Here is a 27,310-nt window from a genome sequence, read left to right on the forward strand (position 1 = left end):
TCGAGAGATAAAATCTGTGTTTTTTTTTATTGCTGATAGCGGATAGCTTTCATAGGCGCTCTTTTATCTTTCTGTTTTACAGCGAAGGTAGTGGCCTGAACTTGACAGCATTACTGAGAGCGTAGTGCAGAGCTCCGTAAAAGAACCCATTGGCAGCGCTTTCAACGTTTTTCTTTACTTCTTCCATGAATCTCCTCTTTCTGCGAGAGTTCAATTGGAGTTCCCTTGATAGGGCCACACGGACGAGGATAGGGTTCACCCTCCAAGTCTTCAACGTTGGAGTTCCACCTGCAAGTGAAAGGCCAAGTAAGGCATACCAGCATAAATGGGCAAAGAGAAAATCCGAGAAAGAGAAAGAAAGTTCGAGAAAATGCCATTATAATTGTATGGAGTAAGATGGATCATCAACCTAATGGTCCATCACCATCAAACTAATGGTTCATCAAGCCATCAGGGTCCAAAAACCTACCAGATTTGATGGTCCTTAGGGGATAGGGGTGTCAATGACATAATCATAAGAGAGATATGAACTAGTGACATCGTATTGCTGGTTCCAAAGTCATGATGATAACAAGAGAACGTTTTAAACTTCACAGGGATATTGCAGCAGTAAGACAGAAAAATTCGCAAAAGATAGCGACACACCCCTTTAATATGGACTAGTGACCTCGTATCGCTGGTTCCAAAGTTATGATGATAACAAGAGAACGTATTAAACTTCCCAGGGATTGCAGTAGTGGAGGCTGCAAAATTCACAAAAGGTAGCGGTAGACCTCCTTAATATGGACGGGTGACATCGTATCGCTGGTTCTAGTCATGATGATAACAAGAGAACGTTTTAAACTTCACGGAGATTGCAGCAGTGGAGGCCGCAAAATTCGCAAAAGGTAGCGGCAGACCCCTTTAATATGGACTAGTGACCTCGTATCGCTGGTTCCAAAGTCACGATGATAACAAGAGAACGTTTTAAACTTCCCATGGATTGCAGCAGTGGAGGGCGCAAAACTCGCAAAAGATAGCGGCAGACCCCTTTAATGTGGACTAGTGAATTCGTATCGCTGGTTCCAGTCACGATGATAACAAGAGAACGTTTTAAACCTCACAGGGACTGCAGCAGTGGAGGCCCCAGAATTCGCAAAAGGCAGCGGCAGACCGCTTTAATATGGACTAGTGACCTCATATCGCTGGTGCCAAAGTCATGGTGATAGCAAGAGATCGTGTAAACTTCACAGGGATTGCAGCAGTGGAGCAGTGTTGCGGATTTGAAGCCACGGATTTGATTTAAATCCGGATTTAAATGCACCGGAGGGCTGGAGGATTTGATTTGCTCGAAAATTATTGGCAGGATTTGGATTTGGATTGAATCGCATTTTCCACTGATGATTTGAATTTGGATTCAATTGCATATTCCAGGTATGATTTGGATTTGGATTCAATCGCATTTTCCACGAATGATTTGGATTTGGATTGAATCGCCCCTTTTTCAGCGGATTTGCGCGTGGATTTCGCCAAGCTCCCTCACAAGATGCATGGATTTGAAATTAAGCGAAGCGCCGTTTCGCATACTACGCGAATTGATGTGACCTTGTCTGAAATCTGCACACTCACTAGCGGCGTCCTCTCTCCAAAGCGACAGGAGTAGCCGTTTCTTTCCAATCACTTCCCCTCACCGCACCGAGGGAACACCGGCTGCAGTTCTTCGAACGTAGTTAACGTTATTCTGTTGATTGGACGGCACCTTTCCCGTGGACCTCTGGCTGAGTCTTCAAGCACGAGCCGTTTCAAGTTTGCCAAATCATGTCGCGAAGTTCTTGGTCTCCCCCATCATATTGAACGAATATAGGTACACACATTCACGTCAAAACAAGTAAAAATGAACAATAAATATATCACATCCTATCATTTCGTGATTTCGGGAAGGCAAGCCTTCCCTACTCCCACGGACAATCATGGCAAGATGTGCCACTCTTCCTCGCATACCCATTTTTTCCCCTTGATTACAACAGTCTGTACTGCGCGAGGAAAATTTTTACAAAGCCCCGAAACGTCAGCATTAAAACAGACCCGTAGGCTACATGTTTAGTAACCGTATTCGTAACATGTCCCACGATTTATTAACGATCCATTTAATTGTGACCCCCAGGGTATAGTAACCAACGACCCGTGGTCTTAAAAGTGTACTTAACTGTAATTAACCGACGCAGGTGTGTGTTTTTGGGCGTAGCTGAGCCTAGGCCCGCGATAGGAATTCCTTCACTCAGGCGTGTTCGTCCGGTGCTAAATGACGAGGAGGTTCCTGACCCAAAATCTGCTTTTGGGAAGGTGTACCATACCTACCAACTCCTCACTGTTTATGCCCCGTGAAGCCCGAGTCAACACCAACACGATACGTGATGATGGAGATGGGGGTTGTGCGCCACCCCTCCCAGAGCAAGCCAGTCATCGACGATTAAGTACACTTTTGTCAGTATCATTTTTTTCTATTTTGGTGTAACACAAAAATTTAAGGGCACTTAACGAATTATGTGTTGGCAATGCAACAGAAAGTGCGGCTGATTTTCGATAAAGTTTTACTATTTTCTTTCTGGATGCCTTCAACTCAACTCCCATCATTCATTCATTACATGTATTTTCGTTGGGCTTCCCTTGGCGCCCCTCTTCCACTGGCATTGCGCAATTCCGCGCGACGCAGTGGCCAGCTGTCGGCTACGCGCCGGCGAGGAGAGCCGTCTGAGCCAACGGGCAATTAAATGACGGAGGATGAGTTTTTTTCGTGAGGAGGAGTCTAATGCTATCACACTGCAGGCCAACGCAGCTCTGGGCTCGGGCAATGCTCGGGACTGCCTAGCTCTGGGGGAAGTACTCATGCCCTTCAAAACGCGGACGGTGTTAGCTTCCAGCTAATCGTACGGCGGCTTGTCGCGCGTGAAATACAACATCCACATTCAACGATCCGAAATGGCTGCGCGTCCTCAACCTTTAAGAGGGAGCACGCTCGGCATGCCCGTTGCCCGCACGGGGCGAGCGAACGCTAGAGGTGACACAGTGAGGTCGCCTCCACTCTTCTCAACTCTTGTCATATCATCGACGTGATGTGACTAAGCATTTCACCTCCTGAAGCGTCCTGTAGTAGGGTGTGCGTTCATCGTATGCGTAATCTCCGTTCTCAAGTGGACTGTGGAGCGTGCCAGTATGAAGCCATGGAACTGGAGATTCCATTACACAGACATAGAAAGCTCCGCAACGACTTTTCACGGGACATGTAAGCATTGCTAGAAGAAGGTGTCGTCGAAGCTGCATGTTACATCCAATTTCATACGGCATTTGAGAAGGCGTCATCCTCAAGAGTTGAAAGACCAAAGCGTGGTGCCGTCAGTCCGTTTGAAGCTGCCTCCTCATCAGCATCAAGGAAGAGGGCTTTGGACACCGCCTTGCTCAAAATGATGTACACCGACATGCAGCCATTTTGCATCGTGCACAGGAATGGCTTCAGGGAGTTCGTCGCGGTACGTACACGCTCTAGTGAGCTAACTTAATCTGTGGTGGAAGCCTATCTCAATATTTGGGAGCACAGTAATCCACAGTAATACGCGGTAAGCTCTGGCAATATTTCGAGAGGGTGCATTCCTCCTTTGCAGGTGAAGCGATTGTAAAACATGGGACCGCTGCATTTCCTGGCCTTTGCTTTATGCTTTGTAGAGGCTTTCTGTTTTTGTCTTTCACACCTCCGTTACCATTGAATTCGTTGAAAAAACATGGGCTCGGATAGGTAGAGCATCCCCCCAAATGTGAGAAGCGCTGCGAGTGCATCGAAATCATAGTAATCAATGAAAGGCTATACTTTGCTGTGTGTTAAAACCGCCGTCTACGTTACTGCACGTCTCTTGGGAGTAGTTCCGACTTCAGATTGGCCGTGTGTGGGACGGGCCGTGACAGACAGTTTTTAATGAACTCCGGCCTGGGTTGAGCTTGGCGGGACTTTGAGGCGTGGGGCTTCCCACGATGGCACAAGTTTGGACGGGAATTTTCCTTCATCTAGGGACCTCCTCCCGGATTTGTCAAAAGATTTGATAAATCCGGATATAAAAGCGGATTTGATTTAGGTCCGGAAAAACAAATCCGGATTTAAAAGGATTTAATTTAACGTGTCGAAATTAAATCCGGACTTGATTTGGATTTGATTTACTACCTTCAGAAAAAATGCGGATTTTATTTAAATCCGATTTGAGCGGCCAAATCCGCAACACTGCAGTGGAGGCCGCAAAAGGTAGCAGCAGACCCCTTTAATGGGGACTCGGGCCTTGGTATCACTAGTGCCACAATCATGATGATAACAAAAAAAAAAGCAAAAAGAAACACTCTGTCAACGTCAAATCACATCATAGCCCTTCATTCAACTTCAACATCACATCACGTCATAGCCCTTCGTTCAACTTCAACATCACATCACCTCACAGCTCTTTTTTCTACTTCAGCATCACCTCACGCCATAGCCCTTCTTTCAACTTCATCACCTTACCTCATAGCCCTTCATTCAACCTTACATTATTCTCCATGATGTGACGGTAAATGAGGTCGGTGAAGGCCACCATGAACGAATTCACCGACTTATATACACGAGCCATACCAATTCCATTCTCTCTGCAATTCCATTAAAGGGCGTCTTCGGAACGATCTTTGAAAAAAAAAAAAAACACAGAATTGCACGACGCTTTTTATACATATTGGCCCCAAATACTGACTATACAGGGTGTTTCACCTAAGGTGATAAAAAATTCTAACTGGCTACGTAGTCGCCGGAGGATTATCGGACTTCCGACAACTAGCTTCTGGAAACTTTTGCCACCATTGAGGAAGGCTTTGGACAATTTTTAATTGCGGGAAATTTATTTTTTCAATTGAACTTTGAAAATTGCCAAGCGAACCTCACTTTTTTTAACCGAAATATTAAGTCCTCCACGGATAACCACAGACCCAACCAAAACTATGCACAGTATCGCAACAGAAATAGCCTAAAAAACTAGTAAAAATTCGGCTTTAGCCCCGCCTGCTCAGTTGCCGCAAAGAAGAGCACAAGGTGTTTGCGGGGAGAGGTGGAAGTGCTCCCACCTCTTTTTTTACCTTCCTGTTCCCCAGTTTGACCTTGATGCTGGTGACAACCGACTTATCACAAAGAAAACAAAACAGCCTTCTTATCACTAAGAGGTCAAGACAAATGAAGGCGGGGACACTTTCTCGCGCGCTTCTCTGCGAAAATCAAGCAGGCGGGGCTAAAGCGTATTTTTTACAATTTTTTTAGACTATTTCTGTTGCGATACTGTGCATAGTTTTGGTTGAGTCTGCGTGGTTATCCGCGGAGGACTTCATATTTCTGTTAAAGGGGCTGTGACAGTTTGTTTCCAGCTTTCCCAGATAAATACGAAAAACTATTCTATCACCCCACATCATCCCATTTTCAAGTTTTCAGGTCCGTGACTTGAGCAGGTACGGAGAAAAACGGCCCCGAAGAAGCGACATCGGTGACGTCGCACGGGAGCAGCGAGGGAAGAAGCGCGTCTCCCAAACCAAATGGGGGAGAGGGGTCCGTGAGGTCACACCGTGGGTCGCCGTTTTGTGGCTGCGCCTATTTCCCGAATCAATCTAGCGAGAGGTAAAATTCTTTTTTCCACGATGTTCTCATAATGAGTACGATGCATATATGTTATGCTTCAACACATCAGAGAAAGTGTCGCAACAGCTTTAAAAAAAGTGAGGTTCGCTTGGCAATTTTCAAAGCTCAATTGAAAAAATAAAATTCGCGCAATTAAAAATTGTCCAAAGCCTTCCTAAATGGTTAAAAAGTTTCCAGAAGATAATTGCCGAAAGACCGACACTAATCCGGCGAGTACGTAGCCAGTTAGAATTTTTTATCACCGTAGGTGAAACACCCTGTATACAGGGTGTCCCAGAAAACGTGTCATTGAATTATAATATAAAAACTACATCACCTAGAGTCATGCGGTCAATGGCATTTGTTCTTACTGGGTTTTTGCCACCTCCTCATGTGAATGTCGTGTAACGCAAGTTTAATTATGTAAATTTTCGCGAGCTTAAGTCGGAAATTTGCCTAGTAAATGCCACTTTTTTACCCCACCAATGTGAAGAGCGTGTCTAATTTAGTCAAATTAATGATAATTGACAGGGATATTCAGGAGCTATCCCATCGGAAGAAATAGCCGAATATCATGCTCTACGGAGGTCGCACAGAATAGCGCACGATGAATTTTTCAGCGCAATCTTTGTCAGTCCGACGAAAGGAGGTTCGAAACCCAGCCCTCCCCGACATCGCAGAAAGAGATAAAACAGGCATGGCTTATCACGTCCGACTTTCGCTGGGATAATGCTTTCCCTCTCCCAATTTTAGGAACTGTTACTTTTTCTACTATCACCACGGTCCTTTGATACTCTCTCTGGTCACGAAACTCCGCCGGAAAGTTAGCCTAGGGACCGGAGCTGCCGCGCGCCGGCGTGCGCATAAGCAGCAGGTGGTGACGGTCGCGTCTGGCGCATCGTTGCCGTATGTTCGCGCGTGGGCTGAGCTGGCCGTCTTGGGTGGTTTTGAGCACAACAAACCAAATAATGTTGTTCAACGTATTTGAATTTTGTTTTATTTTACACGTGCACGGGTGTGCAGCGATATATAGCTCTCTGAGCAGTATAATCGGCTGCGGACGGAGGAGAACTTTCGGCGAGAAATGGCTTTCACATACCGACTTCCAAATGGAACTGATCGCAAATTTGCAGCGCGGCTTTGTCACTTAAAAACGCCGTGTTTAGGCAGGTATCTCATTGACAGGCTTTACTGTAAGTGTTTCGAGCGCGTTTGATATCTGAAAAATGAAGACTCCACCTGCGCTACAGCACTATTTTAGGTAGCAGAACTCAACAATACTGCTATTGCAACGTGTTTCCCACACTATGGAGGTTTTAATTAACTACATTTTATGATTGTATTATACATTTTATGATTCGCGAAACAACAGTGATCACAATCAGTGGCACTGGCAATGAGGACTTTATATCACGGAACATCAATGGCCGTGAGTGACTGGGCTTTACATAATCAATTATGATAATCGACAAAAACAATGTTCCAGGGGAACTCATGAAATGACCAAATGCCTTACGGCCTTGGATGGCTAGACTTATTTGCACTGTTCACCGACAGTGGTGAATCTTTCCTGCCACCTGCAGCAGGGCGTGATCTGGGTGTAGCCAGGTTAAGCTTCTTGTTTTTCTTTTTCTTTTTTGCGGGAAAAGAAGTGCTGCCGACATCTAAAAAAATTAAACTCTTCAGCTGTTTTCGGGATTTACTGCGCACTGCATCCAACGCTAGGACCCGGACGTATCACATATATGTGAGGTACATGTGACACCTTGAAGGTTGCACGGACCTGTGCCAACTTTCTCAGCAGGGTGTACTGCTTCCATTGTGTGTCCCACAGCTTCCGGTTTATTATTTAAAGTTCTGCTTTTATGCAGACATGTGAATCAGTCCGACAGGAATTGTTGCAAGTTTTACTGCAGGCTAGAAAAGATAAATTAATGAATGCGTGTTATTATGGCCTCTTGTTGGCTGCATTGCAGTCATATGTTACAACAGACAAGTTTCTAAGGGCTTCTGTGAACTGTAACGCACATTCCGCTCTGATGCGCCTAGCTGTCTGTCTTGAACGCAGAGTTCTCCTGTTCCAACGTCGATGAGAGGCGCCGAGCTTCTACCACCACTACTCATCCAGTTTCTTTTCGAGGACGGTTTGGCTGCTGGCAGTCTCGTCGTTGCACGACTTTTAGGCTTTGGGGTGTCCAAGTATTGCGGACACCCATCAAAAATTCGTGGCACGGCCTCAGGACGCAGCTTTGACCCCTCGCGAGGCATGCTGACCTTCTCTTTGCTTGCGGTGTCATTCAGAGCTTCGCGTGTCACGAGGAATTTGTCCGCTCTGACAATGTCGGATTCGTCAAAGTGCTTCTCGCACAAACGTGTCCACTTTGACTCAAAGCTGAAACGCGAGTCCTCTTTCTGAGGTATCGAACGCTTCCTCTTGTCTCGCTTGGTGGCATTACTCGGCAACGCGAAAAACGATACCTTTTCACCAGAATTATCATATCCCGAGCGACACGCTGGGATACAACACTTCTGTGGCATGCATAGATTGTCCCAAATCTATTCACAGTCTAAGGATGCACGTGGGTTTCAGGAAGAAGCGTCTATACTGGTCAAAACGCAGGCAAAAGAAGAGGCATTTACCCGTATCAACAGGCGCTTTCTCCCCAAGTAGCGACGCGGGCGCCTCCGCGAGGCAGCGGTTCTCCCTAGGCAAACCTGACCTATTGTTCTCCGGCGGAGTTTCGTGACCAGAGAGAGAATCAATGGACCGTGCTATCACTCTGTGGGCTGGCTTCGGAACCTCCTTTCGTCGCACTGAGAGCGATGGCGCTCAAAAAGTCATCGCGCGCTCTGGTCGGGTGCTCCGAAAAGCATGGTATTCGGCTATTTTTTCCGATGGGATAGCTCGTGAATATCACTGTGAATTATCGTGAATTTGAGTGAATTCGGCACGCTCTTCATATTGGTGGGGTAAAAAAGTGACCTTTACTTGGCAAATTTCCGAGTTGAGTTCGCAAATATTTGCATAATTAAACTTGGAGTACACGACATTCACATTAGGAGGTGCAAAAACCTAATAAGAACAAATGCTCTTGACCGCATGATTCTAGGTGCCGTAGTTTTTTTATTCAGTGACACGTTTTCTGGGACACCCTGTATGCATAATGCATGGTTTCTCTCTTACGCGGTGTGTTATGCAGAAATATCAGTTAATCTAAACCGAAGCCATATTGAAGGGAGGAGGAGGCCAAAACTTAAGTTTTCTAGTGCGCCCGCACGAAACTACCGCATGACATCAACGGGTATATGGTGAAGCGGCAGAAGTACGCGTGTATCGCGGGCGGTAATGGCGGCTTAGGAGCAGTTTGGCGTCATGGGTCCAGGTCATTACGACCGACTATAGTGGGTCATAATCACCTGGACCCATGACTCGACCCACGACTCGTTCTAGTCTGACAAAAAGCATACATGTATGCTTTTTGTCTGACTAGGACGAGTCATGGGTCCAGCACAGCAGCAGGGTCCAGACTAAAAGCATACATGTATGCTTTTTGTCTGATTAGGACGAGTGCGACGCAAGGGGTATGGAGAAGCAGGAGAAGTACGCGTGTGTAACGTACGTGTTGCACGGGTGGTCGTCCGATTTTGTTCCGAAGCCTTCATTTAAGGGAGTTTCACAATGCCGCGACACGGACAAGACAGCCAACAAAAACAAGCGCTTTTGTTGTTGCCCATGCTATGTTACACTGCTCAGATAAAAACACGAACGAACGAACGTGTCAGTCGACAGTGTCTTCCGAGCATGCCGTGTCGCTGCTCGTTGTTTTGGTTTCGAGTCACACGGAAAACACTCCACGCGGTCGACAATAATCGTGCCTTCTCCCCACATCAAGGTGTCGGAGGAAACGCGTACGCTGGCGGCTGTATCTTCCTATGGGCTCAGACGAGGAGTAACTATACCGCTGAAACATTTCATCTAGCATACATTTTCACTTTCTACTTGTGGTAAACAGAAAGCCTGCATCGTCTCCTACAAAGAGTGATAAAGCCCCCGTTGCCCATTCGAGCAATATACCTTTCGCTGTTTGTAAACAAACGACGTCATAGTGCTCGATAGTTCTGCCAATTTGGCAGAGTTGAACTACGCTCGAAGCTAGGTGCGAATAAGGGGAACTAGGGGGAACGAAAGCCACGGTCTTCAGGGATTATGATGGTCCCTGAAAGCGACGCGACATACGGTCCTACTTTTCTTTCAATAGGAGCAGAGGTGGGGAAATTACTTTTATTTTGTAATGCATTACCATTACTCATTACTTGCATAAAAAACTAATGCATTACATTACTCATTACTTTTGAATATTAGTAATGCATTAGTAATGTCATTACTTTAACAAAGTAATGGCATTACTCTGGCATTACATTTACATTTTAGGGCATAAGCCTCAAAGACGCTATGCATAAGTTTTTCCCTTGCTTTTTTTTTATTTTTTATTTTTTGCTATGGGCAATAGCCACCCAAGTATCCCCAAATTGGTGCCACTAAATCCCCGCAGAAGCGAGTCTGATAGGCAAGAACTATAGATAAGATTTTTTGCAGATGCCTTTTCCAGCATTATGGAGCCGGCGGATGAAGCCCAGCCTACAGAAAAACTGGCAGAAAAACTACCTCTGACAGCACAAGAGAAACTAACACAGTACAATACCAAAACAGTGAATCACTACAGCAATAATTACGTGTTACCTTCACAGAGGCTATGTTTCTATTTCACTGGTTATCCTTTACTTCAAATGCACGCAGGAGAAAATCGGTGATATCATCATGTAGACACTTGTGACACACACCGCCGACTGTTGAACCCTTGCAGAATTCCCCAGGCCGCGCCTTTCTCTTTCCATGTTGCCATGTGCTCATTGTTAAAGGCGGGTTGAAGAAAACATGGATGTTCCAAATCTTCGCGTGGCGCAATGAACATTCGACAAAAGTAATGAGTAATGCCTCCCTGCATTACTCAGTCGAAATGTAATGCATTACCATTACTCATTACTTGCTGGAAAAATGTAATTCATTACCATTACTCATTACTCAAAAGTAATGCATTACCGGTAATGCATTACTTTGTAATGCATTACTCCCCACCTCTGAATAGGAGGAAGCGAACAAATGCCCATTCGTGGAACCCAGCATTCCCCTTCCAGCATTGATAGCGTGGAGGCCTAATGGGGCTATCTAACGTTCTCGGTTGGAGATCTATTGCGGCATCTCCTATTATGTACCCCTCCTTTTGCTGGTCGTAAAACCGTAAAAGTCGGGTCGGCGTTCGTGATTGGCTCTGACTGCGACATTAGACCCCTCTGTTAGACTCGTGTGGTGGACGATGAATTGACGGAGACACGAAAAAGGAGATCAAGTGCCGGAGGACAGAGGTACAGACGCAGCCCCCACCGAGAGCCGAGCGCTGGAACGTAGGTTGCCGCCGATCGTCATACATTGCAAACCTTCCGCGTTACCAAGAGCCGACGCCTGGATCGCATTGGAATCTCGAACTCCTGAGCCCCTTGTCTATCGCGTGTCATCAGACATCAACACATACAACGGTTGTCGACGCCGCCAAATGTCATGTGCCACCTCCGAATCGAAGATCGGCCGATCGGCTAGGTGCCACGGCAGTGATTCGTCCGCCATGTTTCACCCATTTTCTGTGTGCTCGGCAGTGCTCGGTCATCCCACGGAGGACGTCACACCCATTTCCTGTGTGCTCGGCAGTGCTCGGTCATCCCACGGAGGACGTCACAACAGCAAAAACCGTGCTCCGATGTTGATGTCAGTGGACCCGCACCTCTGAACTGCCAGGAGCGCACGAGATTATGTGATGTCTCCCACTGAAAATTTGTTCTGCCGCCAAAGCAATAAAAACTGTCGTACGACATGTTTTGTTGATGATGTCGCTGTATTTCACACCGCAACAATATGTGTCTCGCTGAAGTGTTGCTGGCGCCATCTTGCCAAATGTGACATTGAGATCGACAAAACACAGAACGCAAACAGATAGAGCGTTCTGAGTCTTGTCGGTGTCTTGTTGCTGTATGGTGTTTTGGTTGCAGTGTGAAACACACTCAAGTACCTGGGGCGGAAGGTATGGTACTCTGTCATTCGATGTATCGGTCAGCGGTCGCGTGCACGACCCATATAACTAACAGTACCGACACTAAGAAGCATGCAGCTAACAGACCATACTAACCAGGTGCACTCGCCACTTCAATGTATCCTTTGGTTCCTGCGAAAGTAGCATCCGCATCAATGTTCCTTGCCGTACCCGATATATCTTCTCCCCTGACGGTCCCCTTGTAGCTTGCTTTCAGTCCATCAAGGGACACCGTGCAGCTGACGACGGTTGAGCCATGCTCAATCCTAGGCGACGAACAAGCGGCATCTCTGGTAATACCGTTAGGAGACGAGGTCCCCATCATTCTGCCATCGTGAAACTCCGCCTTTACGTCCCGGTTCGTAAACGCAGTACTTTCAACCTTGAGTGCGAAGTCGTGAAGTCTACTTCCTTCAAGACCAGGCATTCGTGGAAGAGTCGCTTGGAACAGCTCATCAAAGTAACTGTTGGAATCGGCCACATTGAAAACCCCGAAGGCTCCTGCAAGATTATAGAGCGATACTTACATAGTAATTCATCAATCATCAATCAATCATATGATTTTTCATTCATTCATGTAATACATTCATACAAATCATCAGCAACTGAAGGAACTAGAGGAAAAATTTCGGTTAAAGTTTCATTCGTGAAAAGTACTCAAATATTAATGTAGCACTAGCCAGTTGTTATTTAAGGTTACAGGGCATATTACAATAAGAGAAAAACGAAACAAAACCAGGGTAGATATATCGAAATCAAGAGATAAAGACTAATCAAATCAGATAAATTAAGCTGCATTACGAGTAAATACATGCCTCACTCGACTTCTAAGCAAAGAAAAATGACACGTTCGCAAAGTACTATACTACTAACACCAGAGCTGGGCATGAATGTTTGCGATTCGCATGTTTGATTTTAAAGATAGAGATGCATTTGGAATACGTGGAAGAGGGCGTTTTGTGCTCCAACATAGACACGTTTTACGTGTTCCATAGAATGGTGTGTGCGCAAAAGTGAAGCAACGATTTTCTTGTACCTCGGGAGGTTATAGACCAAACTGTATTTTCTTGCGGTTTATTTATTTATCTTTTGCGATTTCTACTGTCAGACGCTCTATGATGAAGTATGACTAATACAGGGCGTTTTTCTTTATGCTTCACTTTTTTTTTTTTTTTTTGAAAAAGCTACGAGAGCAGCATAGGCGTCGTTTTCGCAGTCGAGTTATACGGCCAGGCGTCCGTCCTTAACTACAAGATGACGAACTACCTAAAGTTCATTAATTGACTCTTTAATGATGCGATGTTAAATAAAAGTGAGACAGCAGAATAGGAGACACTCCAAGAGCCATTGCATTATTACTCCTGAAACGCGCGCATGCCTTGAAAATATATCGATCGGCTCATTCTGCTGTGTAAATGAGCCGAAATGGCACCTCCGGCGTTCGGGAACTGAGTGAGCACACCGCTCTTTTTCCCATCAGAGGTCCACGTGCGACGGGGTTGATTGGAGTTGGTGCAGACCTGCTGCTGGCAGATCAACCGCTGTCTGACCCAGAGGTACGGGGCCAGTACATCCAACGAGCTGTTACATCCATCGTGTCGTTACATCCATCGATGGACGTAATGGCACGATGGATGTAGCAGCTCGTTGGATGTAATAGCACGGTATGGATGTAACGACGCGTTGGACGTAACAGCATGATGGATGTAATGACACAATGGATGTAACGACACGATGGACGTAACGGCCAAAAAAGCAGCGTCGCCATGGGGGCAATGGGAGGTAAGAAGGTCGACGAAAGGAGAGGCCCGGATTAGGAATAGCAGGAGTGAACCGGTGACCCGCCTGTGTTCAAGACGACTACAACCCGCAGACGATTGCTGTGTGTGTGTTTCTTTGCTTTATTTCTTTTTCATTTTCTTTTTATGGAAGGGATAGCAAGTCGGCCTATGCCTGACTAACCTTTCCTCGCCTTCTTTTTCAATAAACATATCCCTTCCCCCCTGGTTGCTGGTCAGTGGCGATGTACATTCATCCACAAAGCATAGTGCATGAATATTCATCAATACCGCGTTTCGGTACCTGGCCAATAGTATTAGTTCCGACCATCGTTTCTTTTCTCCCGGTCTCGCTGTCAATGGACGCGCGGACATCTTCCAAATTCGGATCAAATTCGATGCGAAAAGTTTATGAAATTGTGGCTTTCATTTCCACCCCACTCTTTCCCGAACGAACTTGAAACGTAAACCAGCACAAACTAACCGCAGACAGTGCCAAAAAAGAAAAAAAAGAAACACGCACATACAATAATGCTTTTGCAAGCATAAGATGGCCCGTCACGATGGGAGCTCTGCTCAAGCGCCAGCCTCACGTCAACAACGTGTGGCTGCAACATGTGGCAGACATTGAAAATAAAATACATAACTAAATGAATCAAGCATGAACGTGTCTTTAATGATCTTATCTGTGTGCTGCTCTCGCTATATAATTGCGCAACGGTACCATTACCAAAGGTATAGCCGTGACTTAACAGCAAAAGATCACGGTTTCTCGAATAACGCGGCATACTACATCTTAGTAGGTACATCAGTTACAAACAGCTATTCATTCACGGACTATAACATTATGTACATGGCAAAATCCCAACGTCTATCACGCGCTTCAGGTACGTTGCGACGTCTTCATGTTGAACGGGGGCACACAAAAAATAGCGGCGAAATAGTTCCATCTCTTCGGCATATCGGGCGTTCCTCTCGCGGATTCGTGGCGTTTGTGGCTTCGGCAGCGCTGCAGGGTCGCACAGCAGAAGCCGCAGCTGGTACCTTGCGGCGTGCTGCACCTTCTGGAAAAATGCAAGCAGTTCCGCGAGACTTGGGTGCTGGTTTGGGAGTTGGTCATGGAGTTCATTGTGCCAACCCTCAACCACATTCGTGGTGCGTGCTCCTCAGTTGCCAGAGTGGTCACACGGACGAGAAGTTATGGTTGCCAAAATTGCGGAAGTAGGATATGAAGGGCTGCGGCAGAGCGCTCAGAAGAGGTGATACTTGCTGAGGTGGATTGGAAATGAAATCCTCGCTGAACGGGAGACGGAAATGTTTGGGGAGGAAGGGCAGGTGCCTTACCACCCTGAACCACTCTCGTACTTCTTCATTGTCCTGCAGACGGTTCTCAAGCAAAGCTAGTCCCGCTTTTCATTTATCGCCGTCGCATAATGAAAGGCGCAGGCACTTAGTATTTTTATCAGCTGATTCACACGTACAGCGCTGAACACTGTCACTGCTGCATTCATAGCTGCAACTTCGAAGTGCCAGTAACCTGAGCTTTGTAGTGTTCCCAAATGACTGAAACAGTGTAGGAGTGTGTCACGAATGACACCAAGGGTTTATTGATGGGCAGCTGTGTCACGTCGCCTGGTGATAGCAAACACCACAGGGTGACACTCTCCTCGTATCGACACATGAAGGGTGTACAACGGGATTCATGAATAGTGGTGAGTTATGCTTAAAGGTTCCGTCCCAAAACACTTACTCGGCCGACAAAAGCGCTTCCAAGTCGCTATCTCCGTACAAGACGATCATTTCGCTGTCCGGGGTGGAGTCTCTGTATCAGAGGAATTCTTCTCCGTGGAATCGTCCAAGGAGGAACAATAGCCCGTTTCTGGGTCAACCCGTGGTTTTTCCCGGATTCAGGTGACCAACCCTATCTGGTATTCACACCACGCGATTCACACCCAGGACGCTACCTCATAGGTGAAGGAGATCATTGGCAATAAACGGAGAACCGCGACATTCGCACGGAGCCCACTCAGTTTCAAAACAACTAAGTTTACCAAGTTTCAAAAACAACTAAGGAATTAACAACCTCAATACTTCCTGGCCACTGACGTAGGCGCCACAAAAAAGCACAGAACAGCGACGTTGGAATGAACCGCGTTTGAGATGGTCGATAGAAGGCGCTGCGTAACAAGCACAGAACGGCGACGAGAACATTGACCGAGTATTCTGTGTCCGTGGATGTAATGGCTCGTTGGACGTACTGGCCCGATGGATGTGATGACTCGTTGGATGTACTGGCTCGTTGGATCTAATGAACCGTGGATGTAGTGGTCAAAAATGGATGTAACGTTTCGTTGGATGTAACGGCACAATGGATGTGACAACATGTTGGACGTAACGGCTCGTTTTTGGATGTACCGGCGCGTTGGATGTAGTGGCACGGAATCGACCCAGATAAGCCTCCATCGGCACAGGTGTTGCACTCCTGAGGAGCGCAGCTTGAGCAGTTTCGAGCGTTTCGACTGATTTGCATAGCAAAATTCGGCGAGAGTTATATGAACGTACGTGTTTGTTTCAGCATTTTTAAAAATAGAATAGCTCTCAACGAAGGCTACTTCCCATTCTGTTCCCACATAATTCCCGGGGCATTCTGTTGTCCCTGGCAGCACACCAATACCTGAGTCAGACGGCAAACCTACACACAAGCCTACACCTCTTTTGTGACAATTATGTAGTTCATAATTACAATAAAAAATGCGTATGCCTCCTGTTTTCAACAAATCAGGGCAGAGAACCATGTCTTTCCAAATGATGGTTGGACAACAGCTGAAGCAACTGCCCTTCCGCTAACGGCCTTAGGTTTGCCGTCTGACTATGGTATAACTTGGTCCATTATTGTCTGGACACTGGAACTACCGCTCCTATAAAGGACCGTGCTAAACATTATGCTTGAAATGATTGTTGCAGCATGGGAATGTTGGTCCAGGATTGCCAACATCTGGTCAATACTGATTAGCCATTGTAAATATGGTTGCATTAAGAAAAAAAAAGAAAAAAGCAAAAAAAAAACAGGCGGTATTGGCACAAGATGTGCAATGTGATCTACATATCGCTGAGGACCGAACAGTATTGGATCGAGGCTGCAATACGACCCGAACACAGCCCGCGATCAAACAATATTCGCTGAAAGTGGGCAAAGACGTCTACACATAGCCGTCGGCCAAAGTATATTGCGTGAAAAGTGGCAGTGTAGTTTGCATATGGCCGTCTGCCAACACACACACACACACACATAAAGAGACCATGATGGGGCTGGTGCCGGCCAGCAGGCAGGATAAGGCCGGCTGCCTGTCAAACAATATTCAATCAAAGTGGGAAATAAGGGATGCATATTGCATAGACCAAACAATATTAGATGAAAACGGGCAACATGGTCTACAAATATAGACGCCGGCCAAACAATATCCCATGAAAGCCGGTCCATGTGGGACCCAGAGTCGACATACAGGGTGGTCCACCAACCATGATAGAAATTCATAGTAAAAAACGTAGGCCCCGGAGAGACATGCGGTCAAAGGATTTTTTTCTGCCAATAACTTTTGCAACATATTGGTGCATTTTTATTTCATTTCAATTGACGGAAAGTTAATTTCTTGAATTGAACTCCGAAATTTCCCAAGGCAACCTAACGTTTCCTCTGCGGAGATGGGTTCCCCGTGATCATTTTACTCAGTAGCACATAATGCCACTCGTAATGCAATGGCAATTGCCGAAATAAATTTGCCGAAAATCCGTGGAAATGTAACCCTTTGCCCCCTTGTGTGGCGTGTCAATGTAAGCTTCTTTCTTCGCAGCTTTGCGCTCAAACTACGAGCCGTCACAAAAGAGGCGGAGCCAAGGGCTCATTTCCACGGATTTTCGGCAAATTTATGTTCATGTTCTGTGTATGTTCTAATGCGGTGTCGAACAACCACCACTGAAGCCTGCTGAGTAGTTCGAAGCACAACAAGAGCAAGATGCCTGCGGTGTGATACCAAGTGTGGGGCTCTAGGCATCTTGTACCAATAGTTTTGTCGTTCTTTATCAGTCTCTTCTCAGTCTTCGTTTCCTTTTCTTTTCTCTCACTCTCTTCTTTCACTTTCAGCGCGAAATCTTCGGGTCAGAACTTCGCAATTCAGTTCGCAGGCCTGCCCGTAACACAGGAAAAAAACAGAAAAAAGTAGAGATATCGAATGTGATAACTGCACTCTAAAAACAGAGCTTCACCGCATAGCACGCAGTGCGCCAATCATTGTCGCGAACGATAGGGTTATCGCTTCAGATTCGAGGAGAGAGGGGGACGTACGCCTTTTTGTGGCAATTTAGATATATGGTAATTGCCACAAAAAGGCGTACGCCTTCCCGTCTCCTCGAATCAAAAGCGATAACCCTATCGTTCGCGACAATGATTGGCGCACTGCGTGCTATGCGGTGAAGTTCTAGTGCACCTCTCACCTACAGTGTGCTTCCGTCCCATCAGTATCGGTCATCCTGCCTCTGCATCACTTTGAAGTCCTCAACCCCCCTCTCCCACTTTCCTAGTCGTCACGATGCCCACTTGAGTGCGGCCAACACCGGCAAGCTACCTCGACACCCCTCTGTTTTCAGAGTGTGGATGTCGTCGTGCCAATGTTGTACTTTGATTGAGTCCATATTGACCTCCCATTTACGCAATATGGGACAGTACACTCTTAAAAATAAGGTGGTGGTGGTGGTGGTGTCATTTTTGTGATACTTATGTGCCGAATTGACCCATTCATATCATTAATTTATTTGTTGTTGTGACACTTATGCTGTTCATCACAAAAAAAGCGTACGCCTCCCGTTTTCAACAAATGAGGGCAGGTAACAATATCATTCGAGATGATGGTTGGCTAGGAGCGTGCTATGCGGTGATGTTCATTTCACTTCTGTGTGACCAACAACGGCGAGCCTATCCTGCCATTACCCCCCCCCTCCCCCCTCATTTCTAGGAGTGTATATGAGGCCAATATTGAGCTGCTGCCTGCACTCGAAAAACAGAACTTGACCACATAGCACATTGAAGGAAACCATATGGCACAGAATGACATACCGTTATCACTCTCGGTCTGTGGAAAGCGCGGGGCGTACGCCTTTTTGGGGAACTGCATAAGTGTTACAAAAAGGCATTTTTAACCAATCAGGGGGCAGAACGACGTCATTAGGGATGGTGATAGGCTAAGAGCGTGCAATGTGGTAAAGTTCTATTTTTTTTAGGGCGTGGGCAATATGGGAGCTACACTGGCAGTACCGGAAGTGAATATTGGCGTGTCAATATTAGGTGTTGCTTGGACCGGTTTGCAATCGTAAAGTTAAACCAACATTGGGAATCCGAGATAGCCAATATTTGTCCAGCTTGGGACGCTCATCGAGGCGCTGCCTGGGGTCTTCTAGGTTTGCAAGAATGTCCCTAATTAAAGAATGAAGTTAATGAAGCAAGTTAATGAATGAATAATAGACAGTCATACATGGTGTAGTTACATACTCTCCTCGGGGCACGTCTGCCTATGAACTTCACAGCATAGCAATCTTCTTTAGTCAACCATGATCTCAAATGATATCTTTATCTGCCCTGATTTGTTGGAAACGGGAGGTGTACGCCTTTTTGTGACAATTGTGACAATTATGAACAGCATAAGTGTCACAAAAAAAGGCGTACGTCTCCTGTTTCCAACAAATCAGGGCAGATAACGGTATCATTCGAGATCATGGTTGGCTAGGAGCGTGCTATGCGGTGAAGTTCATTTTTAAGAGTGTAGAGCGCACTTGCAAAACCAGCATCTATGCCGCTCTCAGAGCTTTTTGTAAAAGTCTGTAACGAACACGAAAAAAAGAAAAAGAGAAACACCCTGAAGATCTTCGCCTCGGGACATACTATAGAGCTGCATGATAGGTTGCTCTGCGTAGGATATGCTGTGTCTCCTTTACACGCTGCATGATGAATTACGCGCACCTTTAAGCAACCTAAAGTGTCATTTCCTTGCTTTTTTATTGTTACTGACTTAATCACATAACACCGTGAGGTGTGATCTCTTACTCCCAGTTGCGCGCCATTACCGCTCGAGAACAGCCTGCCGCAGTATATCACAAATTAACATGTAGTGTGTGTGTACAATACCGGAAGAACACTAAGCTCACAAGCACAATAAAGCGGTGGGAATCGTTTGAGAGTCTGGTGGATAGTTAGCCAAAGCTTCGAGTATTCGTGTAGCTCGCACTTTCCAGTGGCATTGCAGGTAGGAACACCTGGTGCCTGGAGGTGTAGTTCCGCCGTCTCGCTTTATGAGGTGCCAAGGATACTCCTTGTCAAGTTTCGCCATTTCAAAGAGTGTAACCGCTACGGGAGTTGATAAAATAGCATAAACACCGGCGAAGCTGGTGGAGGTAGAGTCACTAAATAGGGGCACAGAGTATCGCATTCCTTTTCCGCGCCGGAGCCACCGTTCGATGTCCGCGATTGGGCCCGATTGTGTCACGTGGTTTCTCCTTCCAAGAACGCGCCGTTCATGTTGAGTCCCCTCCATCCAAAACCGGTTTCTCCGATTGCGGGCCGGCTTGACTGCGGGCTGTTTGTTCTCCGGCGAAGAAGGGCGAGATTGGCGTCCCATTGCTAGGCGACGCAGCCGCGTCGGACCCAAGATGGTGGTCTCGCTCGCCGCCGTGGCTCAGTGTCGCTACTTTGCTAGTTATTTAGTGACTCTAGGTGGACGAACCCCATACTGCAAAAAAGCCCGACTTTGGGACTGTGCCCTCTGTGTCGTCCGTCTTTCTTATGCCCAAACTCATGCTTTCTTGCAGTGTGGTGATCACTACAGGAGGTGCAGAAACAACCTGCAATAGGTATAGGACACGAAATGTGAACTTACCAGCGACGAGGCTGGACAATATGAGGATAGCAGCTTTCATACTGGCACGGTTCCTGATTAGACGTGTAGACCTGAAATCAAGAGCACTCGCCTAAATATGAATCACCTCGAATAATGAACAGTTAACAATGTTCCGTTTCTCTGTCTACAGGTGCAGTGTAACATACGCGAAGTAATTAATGCATCGCTGTCCTCTTCGTGACGCGCTGCACAATCGCGGACATGTTTATGATGAACTGAACAAAAGAACGACGCAACGCAACGCCTAGCTTTAAAGGCGAACAAAAATGCGAAAACAACTTGCTCTCAAATGAGAGTCCGTGTGTCAATTAGTACAATTTAAAAAAAAAGTTTACACAGTGCTATACGCTATGAAAACAGAGCCGTCTTTTGCGGCAACGAATGGCATCCCCAGGAGGCAAAGATTGGCGGCATCTAATGAGAAAGCAGAAGCGCGCGCATATCTATCGTGGGAGTGTGAATTCGGAACGGGGGGGGGGGATATATTTATTAGACGAAAAGGAAAAAAAAACGTGGGAAAGGGCAGCCAAATGAGACGTCGGCTTGCTATTGCAGAAATAAATAAATAAATAAAATTAGGAAATAAATAAAAAGAAAAGAATTAAAGAAAGAAAGAAATAGGAAGGAATAAGAAATAAATAAATAAAGAAAATTAAGAAATAAGAAATAAATAAAAAGAAAAAGATATAGGAAATAAAGGATATAAACTAACAAAGGATGAAAGAAGGATGAGGTAGAGTAAAGACAAAGATGACAAAAAAAGTTGACTAACAAACGGTGAAAGAATGCTGAGATGGATCACAGAAGATGATTGATTGATTGATTTTAAAAGAAAAAAATTGAGATGGTAGTCTCGAGCCACTCGGGACTGGCTACTCCAGGACGCGTTATTAATAAAAGAAAGGGAAACTACACTAACCTCGACGCTTTGAAACGCTTTGAAAGAAAGATGACTTTAAAAGGAAAGCATGAGGTTAATGCGTTGAGGGTGAGAGTGGGGCACAGAAGAATGAGATTGCACCACCGAGTTCACAGGCTGTTCATAAGACCTGAATCTATCAAGAACGGAACGGGTCCGATCGTAGTGTTCCATATATGGGGAGCATGATTGGCACTGCTGCATTTTCCTATACCGAATCACCAAATTGTAGCCCACAACAGTTCTCGCGGGGTTGGAACAGGAGGCAGCCCTCAGTATGCACCAGCTTTTCTGCGCTCTTTCAGTATGCCAAAGTTGTAGTGGATGAGGATATCAAACATATAGAGGGACAAATATAACGCGAGCCTCATAACATCCAGTTGAATACTTCAAGTGAATAATGGCAGCTAAAGAAATAGCACCAGCAGTGGGACTCGAACACGCACCCTTTGATTGCCGGTCAGAGTCCAGGTATTAAGGCCAACCGACATGGCGCGTATTGCACTCTGTGAAAACAGAGCGCGTTATACGCGGGGCCTGAATCACGACCTACTAGATTATAACGACCATATAATAGGCACCCCTTCTCAGCGCCGCATTTGTAAGCTAGCGGTGGCGCTACTCATCGGCCCAGTTATTGCTTCCTCAATTTCTGCAATACTTTGTAGTTGAGCTTACCTTTATATTTTTGTACAAGCGGCGGATGTCCCACAGGCGATGTTCCTTTCTAAAGTTGATTATCACCATCATCCTACGAGTTTCCATAGGACGTCTGCTACGGTAGTCGTACGAAAGCTTCTGCGCCTTCAAAATTCAAATTTCCATTGTCCAATCATGATGTAGATCTCGCAGGTCGATGGGCAGCGCTCCTAGCGGACCGAGGGGACGGGCTCCCCATATGGGTTGACGATTATGACATGGTCGTTATAATCTAGTAGGTCGTGGCCTGAATACGCAAATCACTTCTGAATACGGGGCGAATGATGCCCTGTAGAAGCATTACTTCTTCCTCTGCTCAGTCCTCCTGATACGCGGGCGGTATTCGGTTCGACTGGCTACTGCGCATGCGCCACCCATATACGTGGCGTGAAATTCATAATCCTCTTGACGATATGTTCGACGTACAGAGAAGGGATTATACTTATATGCTCTGTGCGTGTTGCACGCTGGAATACGCGCGGTGGCTGTAGTGGTGAAACGGCTTGCCGTTGTCGGCCTCACAGAGGTGGGCAACATCACGATTAACGCCCCGGGGAAATATGCGTCCAGGACTGACTTCTATGTGAACTAGCGCCAATGGCCAATACGGCCACGGAAACAAGAACAGACTAGTAGAGCGTGTTTGTTCTGAAACATATCCTGGACGAACGCAAGGTAAGACAGCCAGCAATGTAAGCAGCAAGACTCTCACTCCTAGAGAAAATGAGATCACCTTCCTTCGGATGGATTTTGGGGGCCAGCCTCGGTAGTGCTGTGTTTGTAATAAACGTCAGTCGATGTTTGACGCTATGTTTGTGCTGTCTATCCGTGTGTCGTTCGTGCAAGGAACACTATGTCATCGCGTTGCTGGAAGGAAGTCGGCAACATGCTGTAGCACAGCCAGGAAAGACTTCATAAGCATGTACAATTTTTCTTGTCGCGAAAATCAACCTCAGATTGCAAAACAACTGCGAAATGAAAGTCAGGAACTCCCACAGGAGAGACAACGTGCGTCACTTCCGTGGTCTGCTACGGCGGCGCGGCGACGCTCACCAGGGACTCAGAGTGCTCCGCGGCCGAATTTTATATCGCGATTGTGGCGGCATTTCAACTAATATAGGTAAATCTAAGTCGAAGTCCGGACTGTTTTGGTACGCATCGTAATATGAGGCAAACAACTTTGCAGCTTATTTTCGCTTCCGTCGTCCTTTAATGGCGTTAAGAAACATAGCAGTAGACCATAACAGTCCTCTGTAATCGTATCACTATTTACCGCCGACATCCTATGATGCAGGAAACACAAAGAGCATGGGCGGTTGCAACGTGTTGCAAGGCTTGCGCCATTTCGAAAGTCAGTACACCGGAACATGCGTCACGCTCCGGAACTGGCCCCGCTCTTCCCCAGCGTTCTTCGGCTCCGAAGAAGGAAGGGGTGCGCAGGGTGCACCTGGGAATGTGCACCGGAAGTCACTTTGGAGGTGTTATGTGATCTCCTGAAAGAGGGAACGTTGCTTCGTGCACGAGCAGCGAGCGCGTGCTCAATGTACTGCTCAATGAATAAAAGTGGAATTCGTATTCCACTTTTATTCAAACGTGTCCATATGCGCTTCAAGTTGTTCGCTGGTGCCCTCAAATAATGTTTATGCCAGGGAGGCTAAGTTCGTTTAGTGTAGAGATAACTTGATGCGTCGAGATAAGTAATCGGAAAGGGCCTATTGGACAGCGCTGCGCATGGTGCTGCCCGCAGTCCAATGGACTCGTTCCGATTATTTTTCTCGCCGCATGCTTTAGCCTCCCAGGCGTCCATACAGGTCGCCACAACATAGTGTGACATGTGATTGAAATTTGGGGGGAAATCGGATTCAACCCGAACTGGTCCGAAACTAATTGGGGGGGGGGGCGATAATCGGGAGGAACTGGGCTCAATTCGAAGAAGTCAGACCCTACTTATTGGAAATTATACCCACCACGCTTACGATAGCAAGTACACAATAGGGAGATTTAGTACATCGTACGCTATCGCCTTTGCATACGTAAGGGATTGCGTTCGTGTTTCTGCTGAGTCCGCGCAGAGCTCTCTTGCTATGAACCATCACCGCTATCCTACCCAGCACTGGGGGTTTTTAATTGTTTTTAATCCAATAGATGGACAGGGCCGCTGGAAGGAGTGGGGGGGCGGCGATTAGTATGCGTCCCGGGCTGACTTCAAGGGGAACTGTGCCGATATTCGGCTGGAAAGTCTGTCGAAAAATTCCGGGAACACGTCAGACATTAACCAGGCTGCATGCAATATTGGACCGATTTTGGGTGTGGCATTTGCGACACCGGTCCAATATGGGACCTGTTTTGTCAGGATTTCCACCATATTGGCTCAAACTTAGCAATATGGGCCCTATATTGCCAAGTTTCAACCAATATGGGGAAAATGTCGGCAATATGGGCCACAAATTGTCAAGTTTGAGTCAGTACAGGAAAAATCTCAGCAATATGGGCACCCGTGTGCACTCGTGTGTACCCCATATTGACCGAAAATGTAGAAAATGGGAAGTTCCCGTATTGGCACTTGTACCAAGTGCCCAATCAACACGGCAAGATTGAAGGTTGAAGCGTGTGAAATGCCCAACTCAGTACGTCGTTGCATCCAACAACTTCCCGCAGATGACACACATTGTTCGACATAGTCAACATATCTGGCAATCCCACTGTAACATACACTGCAACTCAACAACTCAACTCTCCACTTGCTGCAAACAGCCGCCATCTTGCTTCGCGATGCCATTCGGTCAAACCGACTGAGAGCGTGGTCGTTTGAGCGAAATCACAACTAATGCGCGAGCGCGAAACTCGGATCGAATGTTTCATTCGGTCTAAAATGTCGCTGGTTTCTCTAATGACAACGGAAGCGGCATGCAATGAGGAAGGAATGTCTGATGTCTGTTCTGCAACGCTAGGTGCTTTCAAAGTACTGCTGGCAGCCTGAGTTGCTGAGCCGTATGTCCGTCACCGTCACGAAAGTGCTTCGCTCCGTTGAACTCGAAGAGCGGGATGGAAGTTGCTTAGTCATATACAGGGTGTTTGCTGTAACGTGTCCCTGAATTCTATAACAAAAAAACATCTAGACATTGTACAAGGATGCTGCTTGCTGCATTGGCCTTTGTGGCACTTTTGCCACCAGGGAAGACTGATTTTATCAAATTTCAACTGCAAAATATTAAATTTTTAAAATTGATCTCGCTAATTTGCCAAGTCAACCGCACGTTTTTCCAACGGAAATGGAAAGCGCATGTTCGATTTACCCCGAAACATCACTGAAGGCATCCAGCACAACAGCGGGAACACATGAAAAAAATATGCAAAAAGCGCCGTTTTGGGACTCGCAAGTCGCCGGGCGCGCGATAACACGCACGCTCAAGGCAAGAAGAGATATGCGTGGAACGACAGGAAGCGTGAGGTGAAAATGAAGGGGTGACCTTATCAGAGGCAGCAAGTTTTGTGCGGCGAGAGAATGTCAAGGGGGCGGAACAACGACGGCCCTCATAGCGCTGAAATACTCGCGCCCGACGACTTGCGAGGCCCAAAACGGCGCTTTTCGCATATATATATTTTTTTCATGTGTTCCCGCTGTGGTGCTGACGCCTTCAGTGATGTTTCGGGGTAAATCGAACATGCCCTTTCCATTTCCATTGGGAAAACGTGAGGCTGAGTTGGCAAATTAGCGACATCAATTTTAAAAATTCAATTTATTGCAGTTGAAATTTGACACCAAGACCAATGCAGTAGGCGGCATCGTTGTACAATGTATAGATTTTTTAAATATAATTCAGGGACACGTTACGGCAAACACCCTGTATACCAGTGCCATCCCAATGAAGGTTTCTGAAGGATGTTTTCCATGCGCGGATCCTTGAGCAATGAAGGTTTCTGATGGATGTTTGCCATTGGTAGTCCTTGCTCTTCGTTTTTACTACTTTTGAGGTCTGATGTGGACAAGCTTGCGCTTATCCCATCTTACAGTTGGCAATACGACAGCACGGCGCCTGTTCTTTGTTTTTAGGACGAGGCAGTGTTGTTTTTTAACGTGATGCAACGTGGATCAATTAAAGATCTACAGAAAAGTAAGAAAGATGACAAATATTATTACCGTTAGTAGTGGATATTATACTGGATAATGCTTTATTATTATCCGTTGGCGTTATCACATATACATACACACACAAAAATGGCGCAATATGGGTAATCTGGGCTTGCCATTATAGGCAGCCAATATTTGTCCAAGAGGGAGTCAAGTTGCACCTTTCATGTTTGACCAGTATTGGCACAGCCTGGGCTACCACCAGGAGAGGATGCCGTTACACGCACGGCAATACCGCTGTTATATGAAGTTTCGGATGACCGAGTGCAGTTCCAATGTAAACATAACTTCTAGGGGCAACGTTACGCGGATAACGGACCCGTTAGTTGACTCCCCAATAAGGGGAACATGACTATAATTGGACGAGTCGCCCTTCAATCGTAAAGGACGCAATTGCAATTAATTGCTAAAATTAATTACAAATTGATTAATGGATTGATTGATTACTGTTGCATGACTTCTTGTGCTGCAGTCAAGCAAGGAGACGGAATGACGGTATATAACACAATTGCAAAAACAAAATAATACTGCCCACCTGAAGATGGAATCCTACTAGCAGTGTCGTGTGTGTATTCCAACCAACACACAGCCGCATTCACCCTGGTGGAGTACGACGTGGCTTATCAGCTTTCACAGGACGTCCTATGGCTCGTAGACATCCTCTTTCTCCTGCGGCTAATGAGCACCATGCAGTTAAAAGGCGGAAATGTTTCTGCGTTATCCTGAAACGGACGTAAAATGAGCGGAAGCAGATTGTTGAGTCTTACTTCTTCTATGATTTCAGATTCAGATCACAACGCGTAGCTGTATGGATTAATATTGGCCCGGATTATTGCTGGTTTTAATTATCGAATGCTCATTAACTAAGCCTAAAGCTTGAAAAGATAGGAAAATTTCATATATAAACAGACAAGATGTAAAAAAAACGCACACAAGTCTACAAAGGAAGCAGCCAGGTCAGTCGGTTGGGAACATCTAGTTTTAATAACAAGCTTGCGTGTACAGCCTGAGTAGTAAAGATGCGGTGAGAAACTACGGCATAGCT

The 27,310-nt window shown here is 46.2% G+C and overlaps 1 protein-coding gene across 1 annotated transcript; it reads right to left on the reverse strand.

The window, feature by feature from the left end:
* On the reverse strand, positions 1 to 26,912 carry LOC135369366 (uncharacterized). The gene is made up of 4 exons (XM_064602963.1): positions 26,801 to 26,912; positions 20,495 to 20,565; positions 11,890 to 12,294; positions 1 to 288 (listed from the first exon to the last, which is right to left on the reverse strand). The coding sequence occupies exons 2-4, from the start codon at positions 20,532 to 20,534 to the stop codon at positions 77 to 79; spliced, it is 657 nt and encodes a 218-aa protein (XP_064459033.1). The 5' UTR covers positions 20,535 to 20,565; positions 26,801 to 26,912; the 3' UTR covers positions 1 to 76.
* Between the last annotated feature and the right edge of the window lie 398 nt (positions 26,913 to 27,310).

Source organism: Ornithodoros turicata, chromosome 1 (assembly GCF_037126465.1).
Source record: "Ornithodoros turicata isolate Travis chromosome 1, ASM3712646v1, whole genome shotgun sequence".
Classification (NCBI taxonomy): Eukaryota; Metazoa; Arthropoda; class Arachnida; order Ixodida; family Argasidae; genus Ornithodoros; species Ornithodoros turicata.

What these genes read in the sequence shown, in the direction of transcription:
- LOC135369366 (XM_064602963.1), bottom strand. Translation starts at nt 20,534, where the DNA reads ATGAAAGCTGCTATCCTCATATTGTCCAGCCTCGTCGCTG. An exon ending in ATTGTCCAGCCTCGTCGCTG is followed by an intron (nt 12,295 to 20,494) that starts GTAAGTTCACAT and finishes ATAATCTTGCAG; the next exon opens with GAGCCTTCGGGGTTTTCAAT. An exon ending in TGAAGTGGCGAGTGCACCTG is followed by an intron (nt 289 to 11,889) that starts GTTAGTATGGTC and finishes TTTCACTTGCAG; the next exon opens with GTGGAACTCCAACGTTGAAG.